Source organism: Alexandromys fortis, unplaced genomic scaffold (genome assembly GCF_014885135.2).
Source record: "Alexandromys fortis isolate MF-2015 unplaced genomic scaffold, M_Fortis_MF-2015_v1.1 scaffold_227, whole genome shotgun sequence".
Lineage (NCBI taxonomy): Eukaryota > Metazoa > Chordata > Mammalia > Rodentia > Cricetidae > Alexandromys > Alexandromys fortis.
The window spans coordinates 1,280,639-1,294,594 of NW_026068109.1; the positions used below are offsets into that span (position 1 = coordinate 1,280,639).

The window sequence follows — 13,956 nt, forward strand, 5'->3', positions numbered from 1 at the left end:
GAGAGAGAGACTGGCTGGAGAGATGGAGAGATGACCCTAGTTGTTAAGAGCCCTGGCTGCTCTTGCAGAGGACTTGGGTCCAGTTCCTAGTCCAGCAACCATATGGTGGCTCACCACCATCTGTAACTCCAGTTCCAGGGGACCTAACACTCTTTTGGCCTTTACAGGCACCAGGTATACATGCAGTACACAGGCACACAGGACACAGGCACACAGGACACACGCACACATGCAAGGGAAATACTCATACACATAAATACATAAATCTAGACCAAAACAAACCAAAATGCCATAAAAGGAGGGGGCCGTTCCCAGAGCCTGCTCAAACAAAAGCCTCTCCCAGCTTTTCTTAGGTGTCTCTTAGGGAACTGCTAGGCTCAAGTTCACAGAAGCAGGAAACAGGATCTGTCTGGCTCTTCCCCCAGCACAGCTCCCTGCTACGCACAGCGGGGCGCCAGCACCTGTCTCCCACCATCTAGCCACAGTCCTGAGCATCCTGCTGCCAGTTTGGTGGCTTTCCTAGGCAATTGCCCAGTCTTTTTGTTTCAGATGGGGTTTTGTTGGCCTGGAACTCATCTAGATCCTCCTGCTTCAGCCTCCTGAGTGCTGGGATTACAGGTGCGTGCTGCCACACCTGGAAAGGTCAGTTTTAATAGGAATCTTTGATTTTCCTTTCTTCTCAATTTCCCTGACCTTTGTTGCTGCCTGCCATTTTTCTCACCCATCCATTACCAGGCTTGGCTCAGCTCAGCTTCAGAGACTGGGTGACTTCAGGACGGCGACGGCTGGAGACCCTGGTTGCTCATCTTCCAATACGCAAAACTGAAGCTCACCACTGTTTAAACCCATGTAATTGCCAGGGGGTGGTGGTGCACACCTTTAATCCCAGCACTTGGAAGGCAGAGGCAGGCGGATCTCTGTGAGTTCTAGACCAATCCAGTCTACAGAGCGAGTTCCAGGACAGCAAGAGCTACACAGAGAAACCCTGTCTCGAAAACAAACCAAACCCGTGCAGTCCTGCGGTCAGTCAGACCCTTCAAGGTGCGTTCTCCACTCTAGTGTCTTCCTCCACTTCCCCTTTGTCTCTTGGGGACCTTTTCAGGCCACCCCAAGGGACTCAGAGGCATAGCATGGAACTGCCTGCTGTTCACATTTTGGGATTGTAACTTGTGCTTCCTGGAAAGCTCTTGCCCCTGCCTGGGAGGTTCTTGCTCTGGTTCCTAGGGTCACTCCCATGGCTTCTATGCTAGACACTGAGCCCCAGAGTCCTAGAACTCCCCGGTTCCTTGCTGCCTGTGGCTGTTCCTATCTCTTCACTCCTGCAGGCAGTTTTTATTTTACTCTCTGCCTCCCTACCTGACGCTGTTTTGTGTCCCCATTCTGCGTCATCTTTGTCCCCTCAGGCATGACTGTGGCCCTAGCACGTGCACATTGGTGAGCGGCTGGATGAGGGTTCTGTTGGTGAGTGACGTTCTTCAAGGCTACACTGGGAAATCCCACCCCCCAACTCCAGCATTCATGGGATGAAACCCTTACGTAGAAGCGTTCCTAGGGAACCAGAGGCTGTGGTTTTCTCTGGGGTTTGAGCAGCAAACACGGGCCTGCGAGAAAAGAAAATTAACTTTTAAATTGACATCTACCAATGTATATGGTGTCTGATAGGAAAGCTTTCCAAAGGCAGGGACAATAAATAAGGAGCGTCTCACACTGACTGGATAGCTCAGTGGGTAAAGGCATTTGCTAAGCAAGCCTAGGGGCCTGAGTTTAGTCCCCGGAACCTACATAAAAGTAAAAGGAAATAAGTGTCCACAGCTAGTGGACTTTGACTGACATACAAAAACCATGGGGCATGCACCCTCCCGTCATTCACACAACAATAATGAATATAGATTTTTTTTTTTAATGAAGCAAAGTCACCATCCGGGAGGTCACAGTGGAGCAGCCTGGGATGAACCCACTTCTCATGGCAATAGAGTTGGCGTTCTCATGACGATAGGGTTGGCGCTGCATCCCAGGCTCCTCTGGAGAGGGGGTTACACTGCTCAAGCCTTTGGTCTCTAACCTCCACCTCACTCACCCAAGCATCAGCCCTGCTTCTTCCAAAGCTCTTAGCTATGCTGATTGTTGTCGAGACACAGTCTCCAGTAGCTTAGGCTGGCTCTGAGCTTGCTGTTTAGCCGGGGTGGCCTTGGAAATTTTGACCCTCCAGCCTCCACCTCTAGAGTGAGGGGATCAGAGGCTTGACCTATCTTGCCTGGTTAATGCCGTGTTGAGGGTAGATTCCAGGGCTTCATGTGTGCTAGGTGAGCACTCTACCAACTGAGTGGTATACCCAGCCTCATTGGTGTCTTTGGAGACAGATAGACAGATGGCTCTAAACTCCCAATTCTCCACCAGACAGACAGATAGACACACACACACACACACACACACACACACACACACACACACAAAACTTCATTCTTTTTTTTGGGGGGGGGTTGAGACAGGGTTTCTCTGTAGCTTTTGAAGCCTGTCCTGGAACTAGCTCTTGTAGACCAGGCTGGCCTCAAACTCACAGAAATCCTCCTTCCTCTGCTTCCCGAGTGCTGAGATTAAAGGCGTGCACCACCACTGCCAGGCTCCCATCTTCATTCTTGTCTTTGATGTTCTCTGTCTGTCTGTCTATCTGTCTGTTTGTCTGTCTCTGCCTTCTTCAAGACAGAGTTTCTCTGTGTATCCCTGGTTGTCCTGAAACTCACTTTGTAGAACAGGTTGGCCTCAAACTCACAAAGATCCGCCTGCTTCTGCCTCCCGAGTGATAGGATTAAAGGCGTGCGCCACCACTACCCAACCTTGATGTCCTCTGTTTATTGGTCAAGGGATTTGCTGGCCTCTCAGTTCTCATGAGATGTTGGGCGAAAAGACCCATACAGAACAGGGAGGGAAATGGGAATGGGCTTGGAAGAACTCAACATGTTCTAAGGGGATGCGAGTTTCTTCTGAGTTCCCCAGATGTGGATCCTGTGTGCACACAGCACCAGGAACAGGCCTGGCAAGATGTTCTCAGTGGTCCAAGAGTGGCAAGTCTGTTACAGGGGGAACCAGCAGCTCTCTGAGGCCTGCTCCAGGGGAAGGACTCCTTACTGGTGCCATAACTGGGTCAAAGCCATGGCTAGGGATGTCAGAGGCACTAAGCGAAGAAGCTCCCTCTGTTAACACATGTTAACATTTGCTAACATAAAAGTAATTAAAGTGAGCCAGATAGTGGTGGCGCACACCTTTAATCCCAGCACTCCAGAGGCAGAGGCGGGTGGATCTCTGTGAGTTCGAGGCCGACCTGGTCTACAAGAGCTAGTTCTAGGACAAGCTACAGAGAAACCCTGCCTCTAAAAAACAAAACAAAACAAAAAAAGGAATTAAAGTGTTGCAGCACAGGTTTCTAATCCCATTCTGGGCAGATTACAGCAAGACCCTGGAAACACACAGCAAATGGGAAGGGTTCTAAATGTTCCAATATTTCTTTTTGGTTTGGTTGGTTTTGAAGCCGTGGTCTCCGTGACACGCGGTCTTCAGTAGTTCAGGCTGGCCTTGAACTTGCGTGTAGTAGAGGGCAGCACTGACCTTCTGGTCCTCTTGCGTCATCTCCCAGGTTCTGGGATTACAGGCATGCACCACGGCACCTGGTTTATGTAGTGCTGGAAAAGGAACCCACGGCTTCATTCATGCTAGGCAAGCACTCTGTCAACTAAGGTATAGGCACAGCTCCCAATCTTCCTAACTAACCAACCAACCAACCAAGTACCATGTTTGGGAATACTTCAGCTAGAGGTATGACAACGGCCATGCAGAGAGAAACTGCACCTGAGCACGGACCTGCGTCAGGCCACTGTCCTCTTGTAGGGAGCCACGTTTCCACTTAAACCCAACATGTACCTGGGCAGGCTGCCAAAAAAGATTAGAGAACTTGAAAGGACTCACGGCAGGTGCATAGCTTAGGGTGCTTCCAAGCGGGGCAGTTATTTCGAGTGAGTGGCCACAGCCCCTGAAAATGACTTAATTAATCAAAATGGGAGAGGAATAACACTCTGCGATTGAGTAGGTTTTAGTGGGCGTGTACTCAGGTGAGCTCCCACCTCCATCGAGAGTGTGTTGGCAGGGTAGCTACACTGCAGGGGCGTGACTTGGGTGGGGCTCACTGGCCCCTCCCCGTGGGTGGTGACCCCGGCGTTGGGTCGGGGAAGGGGGTGGGGAGGAGAATTTGAGGGTTTAAAATGGTGATCAGGAACCGGCAAGGTTGCCCAGACTTTGGCAGACAGAGGCCTGAGCTACATAGTAGTGAGGTCGGGACCAGCCTGGGATGCATGAGCCCACGTCCAAAGGGGGGGGGGGACGGAGGGGGGCGCGGCGGTGAAGTGGCCCAGTGGGTGAAGGACAGTGTGCCTGCCGCTGAACCTGACAGCCTATCTATCCCAGGACCCGTACGGTGGAAAGCTATGGAAAGCAGGCACCCACTCTCGAAAGTTATTCTCTGACTTCCAAATGCGTGCCCGCTCTTATAAACACGCGCGCGCGCACACACAAACACACACACAAATAAATGTAACCAATTTTTTTTTAAAAACAAACATTTAAAAATGATCAGGATCTTATTGGGTATCCAGCCGTGACAGGGTGTCAGAACTGCTCTGGAAGCCTAAGATCCTACGAGATGGGCGGGACCGAACGAGGACACCACCCCAGCACCCGCCGCCGCCGCGCGAGGCGTCTTTAAGACGCCCTCCCCCAAATCCCGCCCACATCCCCGCCCACCCCGCCCACGTGACCCCGGTCTTGTGACCGGCAGGAGGGCGGGGAACCCTTGGCGCGCCCGCCCCGCCCGGCGCGCGCCTCACTGGGCCGAGCTGCTCGGGACACCGCCGTCGCTGCTCCCGCCGCCATCCCCGCCGGGCCGAAGGAAGCGAGCCGGGCCGGAGCTGGCGGGCGCGCGGCCCCGGGGGCCGCCATGGACCACAAGCCCCTGTTGCAGGAGCGCCCGCCCGCCTACAACCTGGAGGCCGGCCAGGGCGACTACGCGTGCGGCCCGCACGGTTACGGGGCCATCCCCACCGCGCCCCCGCCGCCGCCCTACCCCTACCTCGTCACAGGTGGGCCCGCGGCTCGGCGGGGTCCCCGAGCGGCCTGCTGGCTGAGCGGCGCGCTGTCCCGGTGCGGGCCTGCAGGGGCAGCTGCTGCCTGGAGCGCCCTGCCCGGCCAGGCCCTGCCCGGGTGGCCGTGAACTTTGTGTCGGAGGGTTTGCGCTTGGCTTCTAGAGCCCACCCGCAGGCGCGCTCGGCCCAGCTGGAGGCAGGGAGGACGGGGGCTTAGGGGGAGGGAGGAGGAGGGCCGAGAACGCCCGGTGCTCATCTGCGCTCCGCTCCCACAGGGATCCCCACCAGCCACCCCCGGGTCTATAACATCCACAGTCGAACGGTCACCCGGTATCCTGCCAACTCCATCGTCGTGGTCGGAGGCTGCCCGGTCTGCAGGTAAGTCCTTAAGCCTGGGGGTGGCGGACGACGCACGTGCCGGGATCTTGCAAAAGGCCAGCGGGGGTGGGATGGGGTGGGGTCACAGCCGGGATCCCGTCTACGAGGGAGTCCCACAGGCGAGGGACTGCCGTGGGAGAAGGTGGGGTCACACACCCCTGGCTCTGAATTTACTTTATGCGGCAAAAGAATGGGTTCCCTTTTCCTGTGGGGAGTTGAGTGCATTTGGGAGGCATGGCACCCCGAGTGCGTGGGACGCAGGAATGTTAACAATGGAGGCTGATGGTCTTTCCTCCCCGGTTCTGGGATCCGCAGCGAATCAAGGTTTATTTTGTTTTTTTGTTTTTTCCTCCAATTTCCGCTAGTGTACTGTTACAGTTGAATCCTATTAAGGAGGTGTTGGGACTTGAATCCGCCGGCCAGTATGTCTAAGGACTTGGGGGAGCCAAGTAGCCAGGCTGAGAGGGTGCAGAATGCAGACCAGGACTTAACAACTCCGGGCCACCAGCTGGCCCAGGAGGAAACCCGGTGCTTCTTTGTTCCGGCCTGGAGTGTGTTTTTGTTTTTCCATATCCCCACACTGGAGCGGACAGAAACTTTGTGAGTGAGGACTTTATGTAAGGCGAGAGATGCAGCCAGGCTTGTTGGAGGCTGGCATTGAGGAGTCGGCTTCCAAGTAAGACTTGGCCTCTCCCCTCAGATGCGCAGGGCAGGGCTTCAGCCTTTGTCTGGGAGGAGGAAGTTCAAGTCTGCGAGACAGGATTAAGAAACCCTTGTTTGGACTTGGACATCATTTCAAAAGTGTGTTTCAGAGGCGGAGAGTGGAGCCATAGGGAAGTTAATGATTTTAGAGACTCGAGAGTGGCTTCTCATGACTGAGGGTGGAAGACACTGGACCGACCCTCCGAGCTGATCATGTGCCTGGGGAAGGAGAGGGCAGGCTGGTTAGAGTCCTCATTCGGGGACCCAAGTGCAGACTCAAGGTGGGGCGTCTGCCTGGCACTGTCGATGGGGTCATTATCCCGGCTGACTTGTGGCTTTTGGAGCTGGTGGGGAGAGAGGCAACGGGGTGGGAATCAGTTGCTCCCTCCAACTGTAGGTGGGCACCCTGATAGTTTAGTCTTGCTGGCTGCCTCCAGAGGGCAATTCTCTGCAAGAGTTCCACCTTCCGGCTTGAGGCACACCAGGTAGACAAGAGGAATCATGGATCGGGAGATGCTCCTGGTTTGTTGAGCAAGGGAATCAATATGGGGTCCCTTGTGCAGAGAGCCAAGGTGGGAAATGGGAAGCCTTCCTGTTGGTGTTGAGGCTAGGCCCTGGGGGGTCTCAGAGCCCTAAGGATGGCAAATTCTAGATGATCGCTCAAGTTTAAGGGGGTGAAGGAAGGCAATGGGAGAGGCGTGGCAGTGGAGGGGCCTCTCTAGGATTTCATGTCTGTGCTTTGTCCAGCCACCAGCTGGATCAGGAACTGGATCCAGATCCTGGCCCCTACCACGTGCAGCTGTTTTTTTTTTTCTCCCTCAGTGGACAGGGGTGTTCCCATGAGGCTCTGCTTGGCCCAGATGTCTGAGCTTGGAGAAGAGGAGTGGGGAGACCAGCAACAGGGTAGTATGGCTGTTAGAGTCTGGGGAGCCAGGGCAATCCACAGTTCTGGGTTTGGGTAGAGGGCACTCTCTCTCTCTGGGACATGAGTTGTGGTGTTCTGCAGGCTTGTGGCTCCTACTCGTGGGGCTCTTCAGTCCTGCAGTGTGTGGGACAAGGTCGGGCCGTGTCCACTGCCCTCTCAGGAAGATCTTGGGCTCTTGTGGGTGCTTCCTTCTTTGGGAATTGGGAACGCCTGCTGTGCCTCTGGGTGAAGGCATTCAGCATTAAGGAAGCTGGGTTCTCTGAGGACAAAAGTTTGGGGGTGCCTGACCCTTAAAGCAGTGACCATTCTTGGATTGTCCCAGGCCACTTGTGTCTTGGCTGGGAGGAACAGGCTATTTATTATGTACCCCTGGAATCCCTGCAGGCTGTTCATAGTACCCTCTGCTGCTAGCCCCTGGCTCCAAGGCTGATTCCTATCATTACAAAAGCAGGCATGTGGGGAGTGGGGGCTCCCTCTCCTGAGCAGGGGACAGAGGTCAGCAGGATGGGGTGGCTGCCTTTTCCTTTGGTTTAGGGAGAGAGTGTGTATGTTCCTGGGATTGGGACGTCCAGGCTGTAAAGGTTGAGTCTGCTCCTGCCTAGCTTGTTAGGGCTGAGAGATGGACACATCTCATGTGACCAAGCTTTCTTTCTTCCAGATGTAGCTTGCCAGGCCCTGTTCCTTCCCTCCTTAGTGGCTTGGCAGGAATTTGTCCAAGTCACACGTCTGTGATTCCCTCTGAGTGAGACTTGGCATAAGAAGCCAGTGTCGCTTGTCACTTTGCCATCCTGTCTGAGTTGCAGTTAAGCAGCCTGACTCCATCTTCCCTTTATAGACATTTGCAAGAAGTGATTCTCTCATCCCCATCTGGGCTGCTTCCAGCCCTCCTAGGTTTTCCTGCCCCATCTGCAGCAAATAATGTATCTACAAAGGTCCTGGCTCTCTTTGAGGCAGGCGCCTTTCCACTCCTAGGCCTGGGGTTGTCCCTAGATGCAGGCAGGTGAAGCTGATCAGTGTCCTTGGGAGCACCGGTCACAACGGGAACGGGCGTGCACAGGCTGTGAGTGCAGAGCCTGGCAGGCTCAGACTCCTCGTGCACACTGGCTGAGCTGTTCTTGGGTATTTAGCTTTGGAGGTGACCAGAGAGGCAGGAAGAAATCCAGGGGAGGGTGGAGTCTGGACACAGCCCTGGGTCACTGGTATGAAAGCCCCTGTGGGCTGATGTGGGTTTGGGTGTTGGAGAGAACACGAGGTGGCAGAGAATCTGGAGAAGACAGGGCAGCGGCAATCTTGGGTTTCTAATAATAGTAGGTGGCGGAAGGCCTGCTCTGCCCCACCTGTGGCTGAGGCAGGAGGTCAAGAGGCTGGCCATGCCTGACAGGAGGCTGGTGTCCTGGCTAAGTCCTGGACAAGGTATAAAGTCTGAGGGAGACCCGCTTTGTCTCCCAGTCCTGTCTGGGCCCTACCAACTCTGGCAGTGTGGATGGTACAAATCTGAGTCTTGGGAGCCCCAGGGAACATGCCCTAGCCCTCTTTTCCCCGCACTGTGAACACTCGAGCTGTGCCTGACAGATGGGCTTTTGAGCCTGTGTCTAGGTGGCAGGATATTTTGGGGGAGGTCCTGGTGAACTGCCCACATCAGGGTGCTGCTCTCTGGAGTGGAGACTTGTCTGGTGGCTCTTTTGGGAGCTTTGACTTGAGTCAGTAGCTGGAGAAAACCTTTGCATCCCTTTCCCTGGGTGGCTCCCAGGGCTGGAGGGTGCCTCGGGGCTACTGGGCTTAGGAGTTTTACTTGAACATCTGAGGGCTGAAGCCAGACCCAGCCTGACTGCACTTGGATCCCTGCCACACGTCCACAGCTGACCTCAGGTGCAGCTCTGACCTCATCAGCCTGTAAGATGGGGCCAGGTTGTACCTGTGGAGTGGGGTGGGGTGCTGTAAGGACACAGAAGGGGTCAGGGTAGCTCTTTCTTGCTAGGTACCTGGCCCTTGGGACTCTCCAGGGTTGCATGTCTTCCTGCAGCTCAGGGCTCCCTCCTTCCTCTGTCCACTTCCCTCCTGCGGCCAACCTATCTGGCAGGTGTCAGGGTTGAGTGGCCCCTTGTTTGTGGAGGGGGTTAAAGAAGTAAAGACTTTCAAAGTTAGTTATTTTCCTAATTTGCTGTGCTATTTCCTTCCCTTTCCATGTGACTGGTTATGGGTGGGGGAGGGGCAGTCCAGGTGCTGCCAGGAGGCCTGGCTTGGATTCTGAGCCAATTGAAAGAGTTGAAACTTGTCCTGTAGAGCCTTTTGGAGGTTGTAGAGGAGAGAAGGTGAGGCTGTTGGGGACAGGCAAGCTGGAAGGCAGCAGCTATTCTCTTGGGCAGGGTCTTCACTTAGTGCTATTGCCACCTCAGGAGCCTGTAGCGTTTTGCCGAGTATAGGTTGGCTTAGAGGCCATATTGTGTTTCTGGAGTCAGGTGTTGGCTTTTAGAACTAAAACTTTTGCCAATGTTCCGTTTGAGATCTGGGGCAGAACTGAAGTTAAAATGTTAGTGTTTTTACAGTAAGACATGACCCTTCCTGTTAAGTGGATATAGTGAGATTATAAATAGGCTTGGCATTGGCGTACTTGCGAGGCAGAGGCAGGTGAATCTCTGAGTTTGAGGCCAGCCTGGTCTACATGAAGAGTCAGGGCTGTAGAGAGCAAACAACAAAACAGAATAAATTACCGCATACATTCAGGTCAGCTGCATCCAGGTTGGGCTTGCTCCTGCTTTAGGAGAAGTTCTGCTTCCAGAGCTTTGGTCATTTGGAATTGTGGGTTGAGAGCATGGGATCTTGGGGCATGTGCTCTCTTGCTCACAGCTAAAGATAGAGGGCCGGGACAGGTCTCTCTTCCCCATCCCTCTAGTCCATTGAAGCCTGCTTAGAATTTGGGTTCAGATTGTTTTTTGTGGGATGAAGACATGTGAGTCTCCAGTCAGACTCTTGGTTGCTGGCAGATGTACAAAAATATCCTTAGGTGACTGGTCCCCACGTGGTGTGACTGAAGGAATATCCTCACTTTTCCTGGAGGCATAGCTGAGCATCCCAGAGCAAGCTGAGGGGAAGGCTCCCTAGGGAGCATGAGGTTCTCGGTAGTACCAAGTCTGGCACTCCTGACTATGGAGTCAGCAGAAGGTTGCATTGCTTCCCAGCTCTAAGGTATCATTGCTTCCCAGCTCTGAGTCTCTGACAGAAAGTGTGGGGCTTGCAGGGACCCCCAGGTATGTGAAGATCTGCTGTGGCTCTCTTAATGGTGAAGTGATGAGCACAGTTAAAGGGTTCAGAAGATGAGAGGGGTCTTGAGTCAAGACACTGGGCTTGGCTACTTCTGGTAATTGTGCATCAGGCAGTAAGAGCCATGATGGAGTGCTCCGAGGAGTGACCTGCCATCCTGGCTCCTGGCTCTACATCCGAGACACTGGCTTGTGGTCTGGATGGAGCATTAGGAGGAAGGGACAGCAGGGTTGGGGTATGCTGCCACTCAAGAAGGCTTACCCCAAAATACAGCAGTAACTTACAACTGGGACACTCATGTAGATGAGACACAGGGCAACATGAGAGCCCACTCCAACCCCTTACACCCTGGCATAATCTTAACAGTGCCCAGCCACTGGCCCCTTCTGAGCTCTGCATCTCCCTTGGGAGTAACTTGGCAGGTGTGCCTGTCTCTTCTTGAGTATTGAAGGTCTTGAGGCCCCTGGTTTCTTTCAGAGCTCCTGGTGACCCAATAAGAAAGCAAGATTTGCTTCCTGTGACCCAATGCTCTTGTGGAATTTTCTTTCTTCTCCTTTTCCTTCTTAGCCATTTGAGACAACGTGTTATGTAGCTCAGGCTGGCCTCTAACTTGCTGTGTGAGGATAACCTTGGACTTCCGATCCTCCTGCCTTTACCTCCTGAGTACTGGGATTATGATATATTTTCTAACTGGATTATGCAGACCAGTATTTCTTGGAACTTTACCTAGCGATTAGATAGTTGTGAAGATACTAGGAAAAATAGAAGGACAGAACCCAGACAGAAATGCCCTTAAAGGATCAGGACAATATGGCCTCCTACCAGCCAGAACATGTCTAGGCCCAGGGCCCTAGCCACCTGTTCCTGGGGACAGCTGCTGTCAGAGGGCAGCATAGCAGCCTGGTTACTGAGGGCTCTGCAGCAGCATTTTGGTAGAGAAGACCTGCCCAGTCTTTGGATAGGTTAAGGAAGTGTGGTGACAAGGTGACCATGTGATAGTTAGGAAGGGACACTTTTATAAGTCATATGAGGGACAGATCTTGGTGGCACAGAATTTGGGAGGTGGAGGGAGGAGGTTCTGAAGTTCAAAGTCATCCTCAGTTATATAAGGAGTTTCAGAGACCCTGTTTTAATGCCCCCACCCCCAAATTACACAAGAGGTAGCTTTGCTGACATAAATGCAGGCATATCCTGATTCATGCTGCCTTAGAACTGGGTTTGGTTTCCCCTGTGCTCTGGGTTAGCCCATCAGCAGCGGTATTAACTAGCTCAAAGGTATTGGAAGCTCTGGACGAGTTGGAGTGGAAAGCTCCCAGAAGTGGAGAGTAAGGTTGTTTTCCAAACCTGGCTGTCCAGAGCTCCTTAACCTGCAGAGCTTTTCAGGGTTCAGGTGCTGTGTGTGCAAAGTGCTTTGGGGCTTACTGTCCATCATAGGTTTGTTTCTGGAGGCTTTTCCTGATAGATGGGGGAAGCTGGCATGGAGGAGTTTAAGCAGTTGAAAACAAGATTCTCAGAGTATCTGGATTTATTTGTCATGGCCCGAGGAAGCCCTCAGTTTTGGCTCTCACCTGTTTTGGGCTTTTGTTTAAGCTGTCACTTTCCTGCTCCCCCCATGAGTAGTGAAAGGAGTAGCCAGTGTGGTCTAAAGGACCGTTGCTGTGTCTAGAACCATGGGGAGGGACTCCTCGCTAACTCCTCCACCCCCATTCCTACCCAGTGGGAACAGAGTAGGCAGGGTCAGCCAGGCAGCTTGCTGTCCCTGTGACAGCCCCGATGAACCTTGTGACCTTTTGCAGCTCCTATATCACCCAGTGTCTCTTCAGGGCCCTCTTCGTCGTGTTATCTTGGTCTTGGCTCAATTCCTTCTCTGACCCAGCAGAGTGCCCTGCTTATGGGCTTGTGCCTGGAGCACTGGATGGGAGTCCCTGTTGGGAGAAGCGCGTGGGAGTCTGTTTGGTAGAAGTGAGACTTGGTGTTTAGAACTTTTCAGGAGTCTTTGGAGCTCTGCTTCTCACCTTTGGGAATGAAGAGAAGACCCTTGAGCTACCTATGGTGACAAAGACCTGGAGTCCTAATAGGCTGAGGCAGGAGGAGCCAGAGTTTCAGGCCAGTCTGGGTCACGGGGAGAAAAGGTGACATGTGACTGAGACAGCATTAGGTCACTGGACTTGTTTTCATGCTTGATACAGGTTTTTCATGATGCCCTTTGTTTTTCTGTTTCACATTCTGCATATTGGAAGTAGACTTTATTCTTTTTTTTTAAGGATTAATTTATTTTTATGTGCTTTTTTTTTTTTTTTAACCTGCATGTACATCTGTGTGAAGGTGTTGGATCCACTGGAACTAGATTTATGGACAGTTGTGAACTGCCATGTGGATGCTGGGACTTGAGCCCAGGTCCTTTAGAGGAGGAGCCAGTGCTCTTAACCACTGAGCCATCACCTCAGCCCCGTAGACTTAGAGCTGACCTGAGTCTGGTCTTTACACCAACCAAATGATCACTTTGAACAGTGTCCCTTAGAGGACAGCAAAGAGACCTAAAAGTATTTCAGCACTGGAGAAACACTCTGGGTCTGGGGACAGAGCACTTGGCTACTCAGGAAGCTCTGGCTGGCTTCTGTTCCCAGCACAGCAGATACTCTAGGGTAGGTTTCATTTTCGGGGTGTCTTATTTTCCAGAGGTATAGACTCATTTGCTTCACTCTTGTTTTTCTGTTGTATCATGAGTCAGAAGTCAGAGGACAACTTCATGGAGTTGGTTCTCTCCTTCCACCTTTATGTAGGTCCCAGGGATTGAGGGGATTGGACTTGGGTCATAAGGTTTTTGTGGCAAGTGCCTTTACAGCTGAGCCGTCTCACCAGCCCCAGCTCACCCCTTTTTGTAAGACCAATGGAAAGTTCTTGCTTGTATTTGCCTTAGGTGATACCTTTCATTGTGTTCTTTGAATTTGCCCAGGGTGCCCTCAGTAGCAGTGGCAGTTTTTACTGGCTCCAGCCAGTTCTGAGCAGTCCAGCCCTGGGTTGTCACTGTGTGTGTGTGTGTGTGTGTGCGCGCGCGCGCGCGTGTGCNGGGGGGGGGGGGGGGGGGGGGGGGGGGGTGACGTCCCATGGGTTATCAGGCTGGGGTCCTAACTTGGTGCTTCTCTCTGCAGGGTTGGTGTCCTGGAGTACTGCTTCACCTGCCTGGGCATCTTCTTGGCCATTGTCCTGTTTCCTTTTGGGTTCATCTGCTGCTTTGCATTGAGGAAGCGAAGATGCCCCAACTGTGGAGCAGTCTTTACCTAAAGGGAACAACACACCCAGTTTTCCTACATTCAGCTATCTTTTCTAATGTAAATGTTGTGTACAATAATTTTATTTGATTAAGCTTCAGGACTGTTTTGTAAAGTGTGGTGGGATAGACTTGGCATTTGTGCTGACTCGCAGAGGTGGAAGAAGGCAGCAAACTGCTCCCGAGGTTAAGGATAACTCAAGAAAGCACTGCTTCTATTTTTTGCAGTCTTCAATGTGAGAATGGTGAGAGATACTGTTTTAAATAAATGAGATTCATACCATTGTGTA

At 52.7% G+C, this 13,956-nt stretch overlaps 1 protein-coding gene across 2 annotated transcripts in view; it reads left to right on the forward strand.

Annotated features, from left to right (window-relative positions):
* Positions 1-13,956, forward strand: part of Bri3 (brain protein I3) — a 33,164-nt gene extending 19,208 nt beyond the window's left edge. Inside the window, exons 1-3 of one of the 2 annotated variants that reach the window (XM_050124361.1) lie at positions 4,837-5,126; positions 5,405-5,507; positions 13,548-13,956. In XM_050124361.1, the coding sequence (XP_049980318.1) occupies positions 4,985-5,126; positions 5,405-5,507; positions 13,548-13,680 (378 nt within the window). In that variant the 5' untranslated portion in view covers positions 4,837-4,984 and the 3' untranslated portion in view covers positions 13,681-13,956. Of the gene's footprint in view, positions 1-4,836; positions 5,127-5,404; positions 5,508-13,547 lie in introns of those variants that run through there. The other variant, XM_050124362.1, reaches the window with a different exon arrangement.